The following is a 13,034-nucleotide window of genomic DNA, read 5'->3' on the forward strand; positions in this document are numbered from 1 at the left end:
GTTGCTCATTTCTGTTGATTTAAAATATATCCATCCACTTATGATATTACACTCCATTGCCAGTGCCCCTGGACTGGCTCCTGTGTGGGTGGCACATAATATACACCATTTTGAGCGTGGCCATTGCCAGTACCGCCTGACTGGCCTTCATGCGGGTGACACATAAAAGCACCTACTACACTCTCTGAGTGGTTGGCGTTAGGAAGGGCATCCAGCTGTAGAAACTCTGCCAAATCAGATTGGAGCCTGGTGTAGCCATCTGGTTCACCAGTCCTCAGTCAAATTGTCCAACCCATGCTAGCATGGAAAGCGGACGTTAAACGATGATGATGATGATGATGATGATTTTCCTTCTTTTCCTTCATATATATTGTCTTCTAGGGATAGTAGAGACTCTCACATGTCTTCTTTTTATTTTATTAATGGGAATACTCTCTACATCCCTAGTAAATAATATTTTTTATTTCTAGGGTTGTACGCAGAACTTTGAAAATCCAAACAATAATATAACTGTTCATTCTTTATACATTCTGGTATATTTGAACATGAATATCTGATCATTGTTGTTTGTTTGTCATCAGAGAATGCTTCCTGCCTTTAGCTCAATGGTTCTCAATTGGGGTCTATAGAAGATTCTGTTAAAATTTATGATAATGAACTTATTATACACAGCACTCAGGTGCACTATATCTCACCAGAAAAAGTAAACAAAACTGCATGAGCAGTACATAGAATATGCGCAGGAAGTGAACAGTGAATAAGTCTTCAAAAATATGATTTTAAAAAAAAATTGGAAGTAGGAGCATCAGGTTGTACTGTCGGTGAATTTCAGGAAGCATGGAAGTTTTGAAAGATGTAATGCTTTGACAGCTAACAACTGAGGCTGGTAATTTATTCCATGCTTCAGCAATTCTGAATAAATTCTGAATTATGTGCAATAAATTGGTTATACTTCCACAAATCACCAAATATTTTAGCATTTATTAAATACAATCCCTAATATTATTATAAAGATATAAAATTTTTTTAAACATAAGGGTCCATCCAAGTAAAATAGGAATGAAAGGGGTCCACAGGTAAAAAATGGTTGAGAACCACTGCTTTAAATGATGTGTGCTAATAATATGTGGTTCATGTGTTTTTTTGGTGTAAGGGGACATTAAAACTTGAGACCTTGTTGAGTTTCTCCTCAGTCAATGCTATATCACCAGAACAAAGAAGGAATCAGCAAACAAATTATTTCCTGATGTGTAAACATGCTCCAATCAGATTCATCCATCTGGTGGCGTAGCTTTGACTGAGGAGACACAAAGCTGAAACTTCATGGTGACTCAAATTCCTCTTGCATCAATGAAGTGATTAATTGCATGTGTAATAATTATGCATCATCTAAAGTGAGGAGGCATTGTCTGATGATGAACAAACAACAGCAATCAAATATACATCTTCAAATCTACAAGAATTAATTAATTAATAATGAATAAATACATTGTTAACATTGGTATCAAATTTCAGCACAAGGCCAGCATCAATTTCGATTATATCAACTCCAGTTCTCAGCTGGTATTTATTTTATCGATCCTGAAAAGATGAAAGGATATAGTCTACCATGGCAGAATTTGAACTCAGATACATTGTTAATATTTTTAACTGTTTTACATTAATTTTTCCTTGTTTGCATGGTCTATTGCTACACTTCTAGTCATGGATGGGTGAGTTTCTTACACAACACATTGTCAGATTGTTTAATTTCACTTCTTTAATTATATATATTCTATTTTGCAGCCTTTAGCATCTGAAGTTGAAGAATGGTTTAAACTATGTTTTGGAAGATTGAAAAACCTCACACCAGATGAGTCTAACGTGCTAGAAGGTGGTTGTTTTCCTTTCCTCAGTTTGGTTTCTGTTATGGAGCAGGTAAAACTCTTTTCCGAGCATTTTCCTTATAATGCACTTGTGCATTTACTTCTTTATGTTTTAGACTCTATATATGTATTGTTTTAAGAGGCTTGCATTGACCTGAGGATAATATGGAAGACATTTGTCTAAGGTGCCGTAGTTGGATCAATTTGCAATCACAGAACCATGTGATTGCAAATTGAAATGATGCATGAAGATATGGGTATAGAAGAAGATCAAAAAATTGCTTGGAGCATTGTCTAAGTATCATGAAGAAACAATGAAAACACGCCAGAAAAGGTCTCACAACTTAACATTAGGTTCATTTCCTGCAGAAGACATGGCTGAATGGTTAAGAAGCTTGGTTTATCACCATGTGGTTTTAGGTTTGATTCCACTTGGGTAAGTATCTTCTACTATAGCCCAAGATTGACCAATGCCCTGTGAGTGAAATTTGATTGACAGAAATGATACAGAAGCCTGTTTGTGTGTCTGTCTGTATGTGTGTGTGTGTTTCTTTATTATTTGGGTCCTCAATGTTTAGTGTGCACCTCATATTCTTGTGAGGTTCGCTGGTCCAGTGGAGCAGCTTTGGCCGAGGAAATATTCAAACTGGTTGCAATACCATGGTGTTTCAAAGTACTCTTAAACTGGTGAACTAGTGTATCATCTGTGTTTTGAACACACACCATCTGAAAAGGTGGATGTATTCTCTACTGGCAAACAAATTTATTATGTTTACGCGCATGCACGCACATATGTAACCATCATTATTGTTTTATGTCCACTTTCCATACTGGCATGGGTTAGATGGGTTGCCATGGTCAGAGTTAGCATGTATTTGAGGGGTATTGCTCATCAGATGGGTCAGGTGACCTCAACTTGCCTGTGATTAAGCTTTGGCTTGATTTCTTTGATTGGATGCCAAAAAATGAAAGACAAGGGAGATAAATTTCTCTGACCTCATGTACGCAAACACAGGTGCACATATAGTCATTCATACATACATACATACATACATATATATATATATGTATGTATGTATGTAAATTTGCTACCCACAATAAAGACAGATACAGGTCAGTGGACACATAGAAAGGTGTGCTAGGAATCTTAATCCTAATTTCCTAATTTTCCCCTTCTATCAATGTTCACAGAACACCTCAGTACAACAAAGAATGAATAAAGAGGCAACTTTCATCAATAGATATCTTCCACAACTAAATATGAATACATAACATAATACAGAACACTACTAACCTTTCAATTAATACCACTAACCCCCATACATCCCATACACCATTCACATTGCAGATCTATATCTACTCTAATTGCATCAAATTCAGAACTACTTACCTCCCTTACACACAATCTTTTTACTCAGGGACTAGTAGACCTGACATTGTTCAGTATTCGGTGTGCATTCAAAGCGATGATTAGTCCTTTACGAAACTGGTATGCTTTTGAATCTCTTTAACAATTCACAATAATGACTTTTATTCCTACTTCAGTTCATCTAATTGTATATATCTATCGTTACTTTTCATAAAAAGCCTTTAACTTTTTTGATTTCCACTGTGCATTTTTGCTTATTTTTCGTCTTACTTTCCCCTTATATTTCCACGTGTAGTTTCTATTTTGTTTTTGTAACATATTGCTATGAGATATATATATATATATATATAAATATATATATATATATATAAATATATATATATATATATATATAAGAAGACTGCACTGGTTTGGTCATGCGATACAGATGGATGCTGACAGCTCTATAAAGAAGTGCCAATCTCTCAAAGTAGATGAAACACATGGAAGTGGGAGACCCAGGAAGACATGGAATGAAGTACTGAAGAACAGCTTTAGGATGCTGAAGCCTTTCAGGCAAAATGATAAAGGACTGAGATGCCTGGCTCCTTGCTGTACTCAGAAAGACCCGTATTCTGCAGCAGAAATGTATATTGTTTGTTGTTCGAGTGTGTGTGTGTACTGTATGATCTAATAGAAGTGTATGTAGGCGTATGTACTTGTAAGTTTTCAAAGGGGGTGTGTATGGGTGTGGAAGAAAGTGAATTAAGAGAATTTTTAGGGTATAAAAGGTAAGGAAATATAAAAATAGATAGAAAATAAGAAATAAGGAGTTATAGGTAATATATTGGTGGTTGTGAGGGTAAATAAAGGGGAATGTCTATGTGGGCAAGGGGAAGTCAGGGAAGGATGTGGGGGTGAGGTGGGGTGGGATTGTTGTTTGTATTTTGAGAATAGGTTCCAATTAGCCTATAACTGAACTGGGTCTTAGTTTAACATGTATGCAAGGTTTTGTGAAGATTAGTTTGCTGCTATAAGCACCAAGATGGTAATAGGCAGATAGACAAAAATTGTCATTTATATATAAGATATATATATATATATATATATGGTTCAAATGTACAGAAAACAAAAGACAAAGACAGGTGAAGTAACAACAAACAGGTGTATTAATTTGAAGTTCAGGAAGAGTGGAAAAGTTTTTGATGTTTTGAGCATACACTACAGAATATAAGTGTCTTGAGAGAAAAGTTGGACCTAAGAAGCATCGGATGTGGTGTGCAAGAGAGACGACTGCGCTGGTATGGTCATGTGGTGCGAATGGATGAGGATAGCTGTGTGAAAAAGTGTCACACCCTAACAGTAGAGGGAACCTGTGGAAGAGGTAGATCCAGGAAGACCTGAGATGAGGTAGTGAAGCATGACCTTCGAACATTAGGCCTCATTGAGGCAATGACTAGTGACTGAGACCTTTGGAAATATGCTGTGCTTGAGAAGACCCAGCAAGCCAAGTGAGACCATAACCCGTGGCCTATGCCAGTGGTGTAACCAGCCCACTTAGGCGTACCTTTCTTTCATTGGACACTAAACTCTGCTTGCGAAGACCTGTTGAGGCAAGTGAAATTGAAATCAAATTCGATGACAGCACCACATGACTGGCATCCATGCTAGTGGAGCGCTAAGAACACCATCCAAGCGTGATTGTTGCCAGGGCCGCTGACTGGCCCCCATGCCGGTGACATGTAAAAAGCACCATTTGAGTGTAATCGTTACCAGCATCGCCTTACTGGCACTTGTGCCGGTGGTACGTGAAATACAGCATTCGAGCGAGGGTGTTGCCAGTACCGCTGGACTGGCTCCTGTGCAGGTGATGTAAAAAACACCATTTGAGCGTGGCCGTTGCCAGTACCACCTGACTGGCCCTCGTGCCGGTGGCATGTAAAAGCACCCACTATACTCTCGGAATGGCTGGCATTAGGGAGGGCATCCAGCTGTAGAAACTCTGTCAGATCAGATTGGAGCCTGGTGCAGCCATCTGGCTCACCAGTCCCCAGTCAAACCGTCCAACCCATGCCAGCATGGAAAGCGGATGTTAAACAGTGATGATGATGATGATGTACTATCGGTGCACATTTTGAAGGCATTTCCTTCATATAGTGCAATACAAGTCGACCTAGTAGAACCCACCCATCTTTAACAACAACCATGTGTAGAACCTGTTTTCAGTGTAGCAAACTGAGACAACCAGGTTCATGTACTTTAATGCAATGCTTGTAGGAGTGGTCACTTCATCACATTAGCTTCACAACTTTTGTACTGTGTAATCTCATGATATTTTTTGCTATGTCTCTAAAATGTCTCTTAAGACATTCATTCTACTCTTTTTCAGCACTGCATTGAACAACTTTTGAATTACCATATGAACTGCTTTGAAAGCATTGGATTCACACACCACCAGGTAAATATTAATAATTCATTATTATCTAGTTGGACACTTTTTTGTATACACGAGACTATTTTTTGTATACATGTTGTCCTTGCATACAGGCATGTCCCCTACATCCCTCTCCAGCTCATGGGTGCTGGTGCCATGTAAGTGTGCCTTTACCGGAGCTGCATAAAAGCATCCAATACACTCTGTAAGGTGGTTGGTGTTAGGAAGGTCATCCGGCTGTAGAAACCATGCCAAAACAGACATGGAATCTGACCAGCTCCTGTCAAACTGTCCAACCCATGCCAGCATGGAAAATGGATGTTAAATGATACTGATGAAATGATGATGATGCTAGTGCACTGTCTTAACTCTGTAGCATTCAGATTACTCTGTTAAATGTAACACATATTTATTCACATTGAATTAATCATGCATTATCTTGTAGCTTTGAGATTTCAATGATGTGATTATTTATGTTTTGAAGGATATTGTTGGGTACGTGTGAAAGGCCAGATGTGGCTAGTTTAAACATGGAACAGATGAAATATTTTGGGCCGTATATGACCGGTTTAAATGCTAAAGGGTTAATAAAAGCATGTTGGCACATCATCATCACCATCATCATTTAACAGCTATTTTCCATGCTGGCATGGGTTGGACAGTTTGACAAGAGCTGACCAGCTGAAGGGTTGTTCAGGCTCCCTGTCTGTTTTGGCATGGTTTCTATTGCTGAACGCTGTTCCTAATGCAAACCACTTTACAAAGTGTACTGGGTGCTTTTATGCAGTACCGGCATGGGTGCTTTTTATGTGACACCAGCTTGCAAGATTAGAGTGCTTGCAAGATTAGGGTTGCTCAGCTGGCATGGGTTGTAGGAGACAAGCTGTATGCAAGGGCAACCATGCTTTTACTTAACTTGATATGTCTTTTCAAGTACAGCAAACCGCCAGGAGTCTTGGTTCCCTGTCATCTCCTTTGTGAGTCACCTTCAACAAGACACCCTTTCCTATCTTTCTATCAACATTTGGCATAAGTCACCTCCTGCAATACCACACCCTCCTCAGTCAAAGGGTCGTGTTTTTGATTACTTGGTGACCATAATAGTGACACAAAAAAGCACTCAATACACTCTGTAAATGGTTAGCATTAGGAAGGGCACCCAGCTGTAGAAACCACAGAGTCCTTTGGCTTGTTGGGTCCTATCAAATTATCTAACTCATGCCAGTATGGAATATGGACATTAAGTGATGATGATGGTGTTTTTTTATACTTAATGTTTACTTTTCTAATTTATTTTGTGACGTATTTGTTTCTATTGCAGGGTCAGTGGATTTTTGCATTATTAACCTGTCTACAGAAACCTCTTACTCCAGAAGCTTGTTCTGCCATAAGGAATTTGGCAAGGATTTGTGCTCGACTACGGGCATTGATGGTATGTTAATCTGATAATATTACTTCCCAATTTGGGCTTTTCACACAAGTACATTACTAGAATTGCTATTATAATTAAGAAAATTGTAATGTAGTTAGCCCAGTTTATAATGTTTACACTGTAGAAAGCAAACAAATGTGAATACATTTTATTAACCTCCAATCCCAGTGGAAAACAAGAGAGATTATCTTGATATGTTTCATTTCTTATCGGCCACTTTTTTAGAGGACATGTACTCCTCATACCTCTGCCTACAAAGAGAAATAAATAGTATACACTATTTAAGTCAAATACAAACTAGGACATGTTTGAAATGGTTTTAGATTAATTTGCCCTGTGTGTATTTATCAGATATATTTAAATAATTGATAAGTATTTTATGCTTCTATTTTATTCTACTTTATTCTAATATTTGATAATCCAGTCTCTTTGTTCCCTTTCCCTCTCACTTGTTTCCATTTACCAATCAAATTTTCTTTCTCATTCAATGATGTGCACAAAACCTTTACTTTTCTCTTATGTCTGTCTAGAAAGTGTGAGTCCTGATGTATGTCTATGTGGTGCTTGTTTTTGTATTATTTTGTTTGGATTAATTGTTAATTCTTTAGCTATTGAAATTGTTAATTGTAGTAAGAGAATATAGTTGTAAAGTCTTTTACTCCAATAAATTTTTCCCTCTTTAAGATGGCAGTGTATAGTTTGAAATGTACTCTACTTGAAATAAGTGCTGAGGTATAGATACTATTGTTGTCCTATGAAGTCCATCTTGACTGCCTCTGTTGTAGCCACCACACGAAGAAACCTTTATGCAGTTGTCAGGCCTGCTAGAAATAGTATTCAAGTTCCATGCAAAATCACATCCTATCATCTTGAAAATGGAAAGACATATTGGATAATGTAGTCATAGATACACTCCATCTGAAACAACTGAACTGCCTTTGAGTATAGGTCTACTCAATCAAGACTGACCTGGAGGCTAAACAACAAAAATAACCAGATATCCACAGACCTATAAAAAGAAACAGGGCAGTGGAGAAAATGCAGTATATCCAAGTTACCACACCGTACTCCACATATTAAACTTTTTCATGTTGGAATAACCAGTATAATCCTTTATTAGACAGAGACATGCATATCTAAAGTATTGAAATTGTGCTTTAGTGACTGTCTACTTGCTATGATCAGGGCTGACTAGAAAAGTGGTTACTCAATGACAGTAACTAATAAAAAAAAATATATTTTAATCTACACTAATAGATGATGTAAAATTGCTTGTTATTAGCTAATTTAGAAAAAGATTCTTTTAGATATTGATTTCTTTTTGAATAATGACAAAACCAGTTATTTTAGGAGGTAACGTTATAGTTAAATGAATTGAGCTTAGTATGACCAAGTGCTTATTTTAGTCAACTTGCAGTGATGACAAAGTTGCTCATGAACAGATGAGAAAATGATAATAATAGCAAAAAAAATATTTTCTTTTTGGTATGGCAGTTGAGGGCTTATATTTCAAAGGAATGGGAATGGAAAATTAAGACTTACATGCCTTTCTCAAGAATATTAGCAAAAAAAATACTGATTATGACTTTGATATAATATTTTGTTGTTTTCAAATAAAAGAAGATATTTAAAAAAAAAATCTACATCAGAAATTTTAAAACATTGCAATATCTATTTTTCTTTTACAGAACAGCACTACAGATCCTCATCTCACTCCATTGAACCTCATTATCTGTCTTGTGTGCCAATATTTTGAACAGAAAGATCTCATCAGCAGTTAAAACAAGAGAGATTTCATTAACAGAAAAGATTGCAAAGATATCTTAACAGCAGCTAATGATTTAACTTATGATTTGAAAGTTAATTTACACTAATTAGACTTTTGCTGGCTCAGCTTCTTTAGAAGAAATATTGGACTGTATATAACAAACCAATCACCTTGTTTATCAACTTGCAGCATAACTCAGTGTTTCCTCAGGCTGTCTATGATTTTTGCAAGTTCATTTCAAAGAGACTTCCATTCTGTATTTTTCATTCATTAGTTGATAAACAAAGGTTTTCTCTTTTATTGCTGTCTTTATTATTGTTGTTGATACATAGTTTGATCAAACTTATGATCAAAACCAATTCACCCATGACCAGATCATTTTTTTCTTTATCTAAGAATTTAAAATATCTGCTGGAGTAGGTTATAGCCTAGTTACCCGTATAGTTAAACCAGGTTGTCCACAAGAGAGTCATACTCAATGATTGGTGTAGCAGCATTTATAGTCAACTGCTACAAAGGCAAAGGTGACGCTTTAGACAGGAATAATTACAGAGACATCATATTGCTGGACCAGGTGATGAAAGTCACAGGAAGGGTCATAGCTCAATTAATTAGGAAGAAAGTTAGTACAGATGACATGCAATTCAGATTTGTGCCTGACAGGAGCCTGACTGATGCTATATTCTTGGTTAGGCAACTGCAGGAGAAATATCTAGCCAAAAAGGAACCCCTGTACCTGGCTTTTGTTGACATGTAGAAAGTCTTTGACAGAGAACCCCGCTCCCTTATCTGATGATCAATGCAGAAGCTAGGGATAGATGAGTAGTTGGTGAGAGTTGTACAAGCCATGTACAGGGATGCTGTCAGTAAGGTGAAGGTTAGCAACAAGTATATTGATGAATTCAGAGTACAAGTAGGGGTCCACTAAGGATCAGTCCTTAGTCCCCTCCAAGTCATCATAGTCCTCCAGACAATGACAGAGGAATTTAAGACAGGCTGCCCTTGGGAGCTCCTGTATGCTGGTGACCTTGTTCTTATAGCTGAACCACTACCAGTACTAGAGAATGGTCATGTGATGCGTATGGATGAGAACAGCTGTGAGAAGAAGTGCCAATTTCTAATTGTGGAGGGAACCTGTAGAAGAGGTAGACCCAGAAAGACATGGAACAAAGCGGTGTAGCATGATCTTCGAATGTTGGACTTCATGGTGGCAATGACAAGTGACTGAGACCTTTAGTGATATGCAGTGCTAAGTGAAATCACCGTCATGGCTGATGGCAGTGTCTTGTAACTGACACTTGTGCCAGTGGCATGTAAAAAGCACCCTTCAAATGTCAGGTGATATTCTGTGCTTGAAAAGACCTATCAAGCCAAGTGAAATCATAGCTGATGCCATTGTTGTGTAACTAGCACCTGTGCAGTCTGGCATTGTCATAATGAAAAACAGTGCCTTTACTATTAGCAAGTCCCGGACGCTTATGGTGGATTGTTGCATTTAATTTGTCCAGCTTGTCACCATACACATCCGAACCAGTGGCCCTGCTCATTAGAAGAAGCTCGTAACAGTCAATACTCTTCCAATCCCATGACATTGGAAACATAACTTTCTTCGAGTGAAGTTCTGTTTTGAAGCTTGTCTGTGGTGTTTCACTGCTCTTCTTCCATGATTGTTTGCACTTCATATTGTTATAGATGACGACTAACTCCATTTTGTTGCTGTTAACCTCAGATAGCTGGCCAGAGTGAGGTGCATCTTGAATCAAAAAATTTCCTGATCGAAATCGTCAGAACCACTTCTGGCACACATGTTTCATAACAGTATTCTCTCCGTACACAGCACTTATCTTCTTGCAGGTTTCTGCCACTTTCTAACCATTTTTGAAATAAGAAAAAGCACGTGATGTCGATAACGCTCATTTTGGTTCTCCATTTTCAGGGTGGTCTGAAACACACAAAATACTACTTGTCGCAAGATTGTGTCAAACTACATTGAAGTATCAAATCTCAAATGAGTGCCCGTACACAGCGGTAAAACTGAAGTTAGCTACTTATTAGTACTTGAAGTTTAGTACCAACAAAAACCAAATGGCCTTTTTGATTAGCCCAATAGATAGCCTGTCAATCCATATTAGCCCATTCCCCCAAATGTTTAAAAAAAAAGTCCAGATATTATCTCAGTTGTCATCTGGAAGAGTCCACTCGTCTACTAACATATATTGGACTTCTGTAACAAGGAAAGAAACCAACTGCATTCTTGAAATCTACATTTATTCTCCTTAAAAAAAAAACTGTGATCATCTGCCTTAAAGTTACTGAGGAATTAAACCCCAACCTCTTGCTTAAAAAAAATTACAACTCTATGCTGCTTAATCACATTGATTCCATTTTAAGATGGAACCAAAATAGCTTCTGCTAGAACTTTGCCCTAAGAAGAATTATAGGAGAGCTCAGGATTTCCCAGAAAAAGTTTTCAATTGTATTTGTGGATTCCTCCAAAGCATTTGTTAGTGTCAACAGAAAGACCATGTTACATATCCTGCTGAACTATGGTATTCCAGATGAAATTATCAACGCTGTCACCATCATGTACTAAACCCCATCAAACTTTGTGAAAAGCATAGATGATCGAAGAGTTTCCAACAATAGCAGGAATCCCTCAGGGAGACGGACAACATCCTTGAGCAAAGTCTCGATTCTATTCAAGACAAAGGCTTCACCATTTAGCAGAAGTAATTCAGACGTCAATAGAGCATGTATCTCTTTGATTTTGATTATGATCTTACTCTCACAGCTCATCAACAGTGTTGCATACAAGATTTGTTAACATCCCTTAAGAATGCCTTAGCCAAAGTTTGTTTCTCAATACAAAGAAGATTGAATATATATGACCATCAATGAAGATGAAGACAACCAGTCCCAGACTGGATGTCGACAGACTCAAAGACAACGTTCTCAGCAAGACTTATTTACTGCAGTTTGGGTCTGAGCTATGTAGTGCTGGTCCCTTGACTGGAACTGTAGGGATATGGGAAACTTACAAGGACATGCTGTTATTGGCTGCTAGAGGTTGTATGGCTTTCAAAAAAGGGTCAGGAGATGTGATCTTTACCGGGAGACCCTCACATTGGTGGTGTGCAGCAGCAGGGCGAGGTTAGGTGGGGTCCCCCATGATTTATTTCGGGGACTGAGATGTGTGGTAGTCAGAACACAAAGAAAAGCAGGTTTGTGGAATTTCTGAGGAGGTCGAGAGTCAACTTCATACTCCTGACTCGTGTACTGTCTACAGAAGAATTATTATGCTTAGGTGGGCAGAGCCTCCCACTCAGTACTCTGGAGTCTTTGACTATGATGAAGCGCTCCCAATGGAGGAGCTCAAGGTGGTGGATCGCTAGGCATTGTACTTTGAAGAGTTGTATAAGGTAGACCAACCTAGTACTGTTCTGAATTCTGTGATGCCGTCAGCCCGAGTGACTAACTTGCCAATCAGCTGTGATCTGCCATCCTTAGGTGAGGTTTGTATGGTGGTAAAACAGCTGACTACACTCAGAAACTGGGAGGCTCTTGTTACTTATATGGTTAATGGACATTTTAGGCTGTTTGGTAATTTTGCTCAATTTTCCATGTTGGATCCTGCATACCATCTCCTCTTCTCTGATGATCCAGTTGGGGTGACAGCTTGTGTTGGCTGGTTACATGCCTCATGATAAGTGCAGATGAGGAAATGTTTCACAGAAATGGGAACTGACTGGTACATTGCTCAGAGTGTTGCCTGGGATGACCTGAGCAGATACTGACAGACGGTGGATGCAGTGATGCGCTGCAATGGTGCATACTTCCAAACTTGACCTGAATGAAGATGAAAGGCACTGGCCAATTTATTCCAATGATGGTATATAACTCAAGGAGGCCAATGCAATGATCTAACCTAGAGTGTTTGTAATAAGCTTAAAAACATCTAGCAATCACAGTAAAGCTTGCCTTTTTCAGGGCATTTACAGAAAACATTCTCTATAGAACTGAAACTTGAACTAAGAAGGGGCTTCAAGTTCATGTTGATGTTACATAAACCAGTATTCTCATGGGGCTGGGGGTTCAAAACATTACAAGTGAGTGCAAGGCCAAAGATCTCTTTTACTTGTTTCAGTCATTTGACTGTGGCCATGATGGAGCACCGCCTTTAGTCGAGC

The 13,034-nt window shown here is 38.2% G+C and overlaps 1 protein-coding gene across 1 annotated transcript in view; it reads left to right on the plus strand.

The window, feature by feature from the left end:
* Positions 1-9,147, plus strand: part of LOC106876678 (gem-associated protein 2) — a 27,459-nt gene extending 18,312 nt beyond the window's left edge. The window contains exons 5-8 of the mRNA XM_014925312.2: positions 1,786-1,917; positions 5,603-5,671; positions 6,969-7,079; positions 8,768-9,147. Coding sequence (XP_014780798.1) covers positions 1,786-1,917; positions 5,603-5,671; positions 6,969-7,079; positions 8,768-8,860 — 405 coding nt within the window. The 3' untranslated portion in view covers positions 8,861-9,147. The remainder of the gene's footprint in view (positions 1-1,785; positions 1,918-5,602; positions 5,672-6,968; positions 7,080-8,767) is intronic.
* The last annotated feature ends 3,887 nt before the right edge of the window (positions 9,148-13,034 follow it).

The sequence above is a fragment of the Octopus bimaculoides genome, chromosome 3 (assembly GCF_001194135.2).
Source record: "Octopus bimaculoides isolate UCB-OBI-ISO-001 chromosome 3, ASM119413v2, whole genome shotgun sequence".
NCBI classification, from domain to species: domain Eukaryota; kingdom Metazoa; phylum Mollusca; class Cephalopoda; order Octopoda; family Octopodidae; genus Octopus; species Octopus bimaculoides.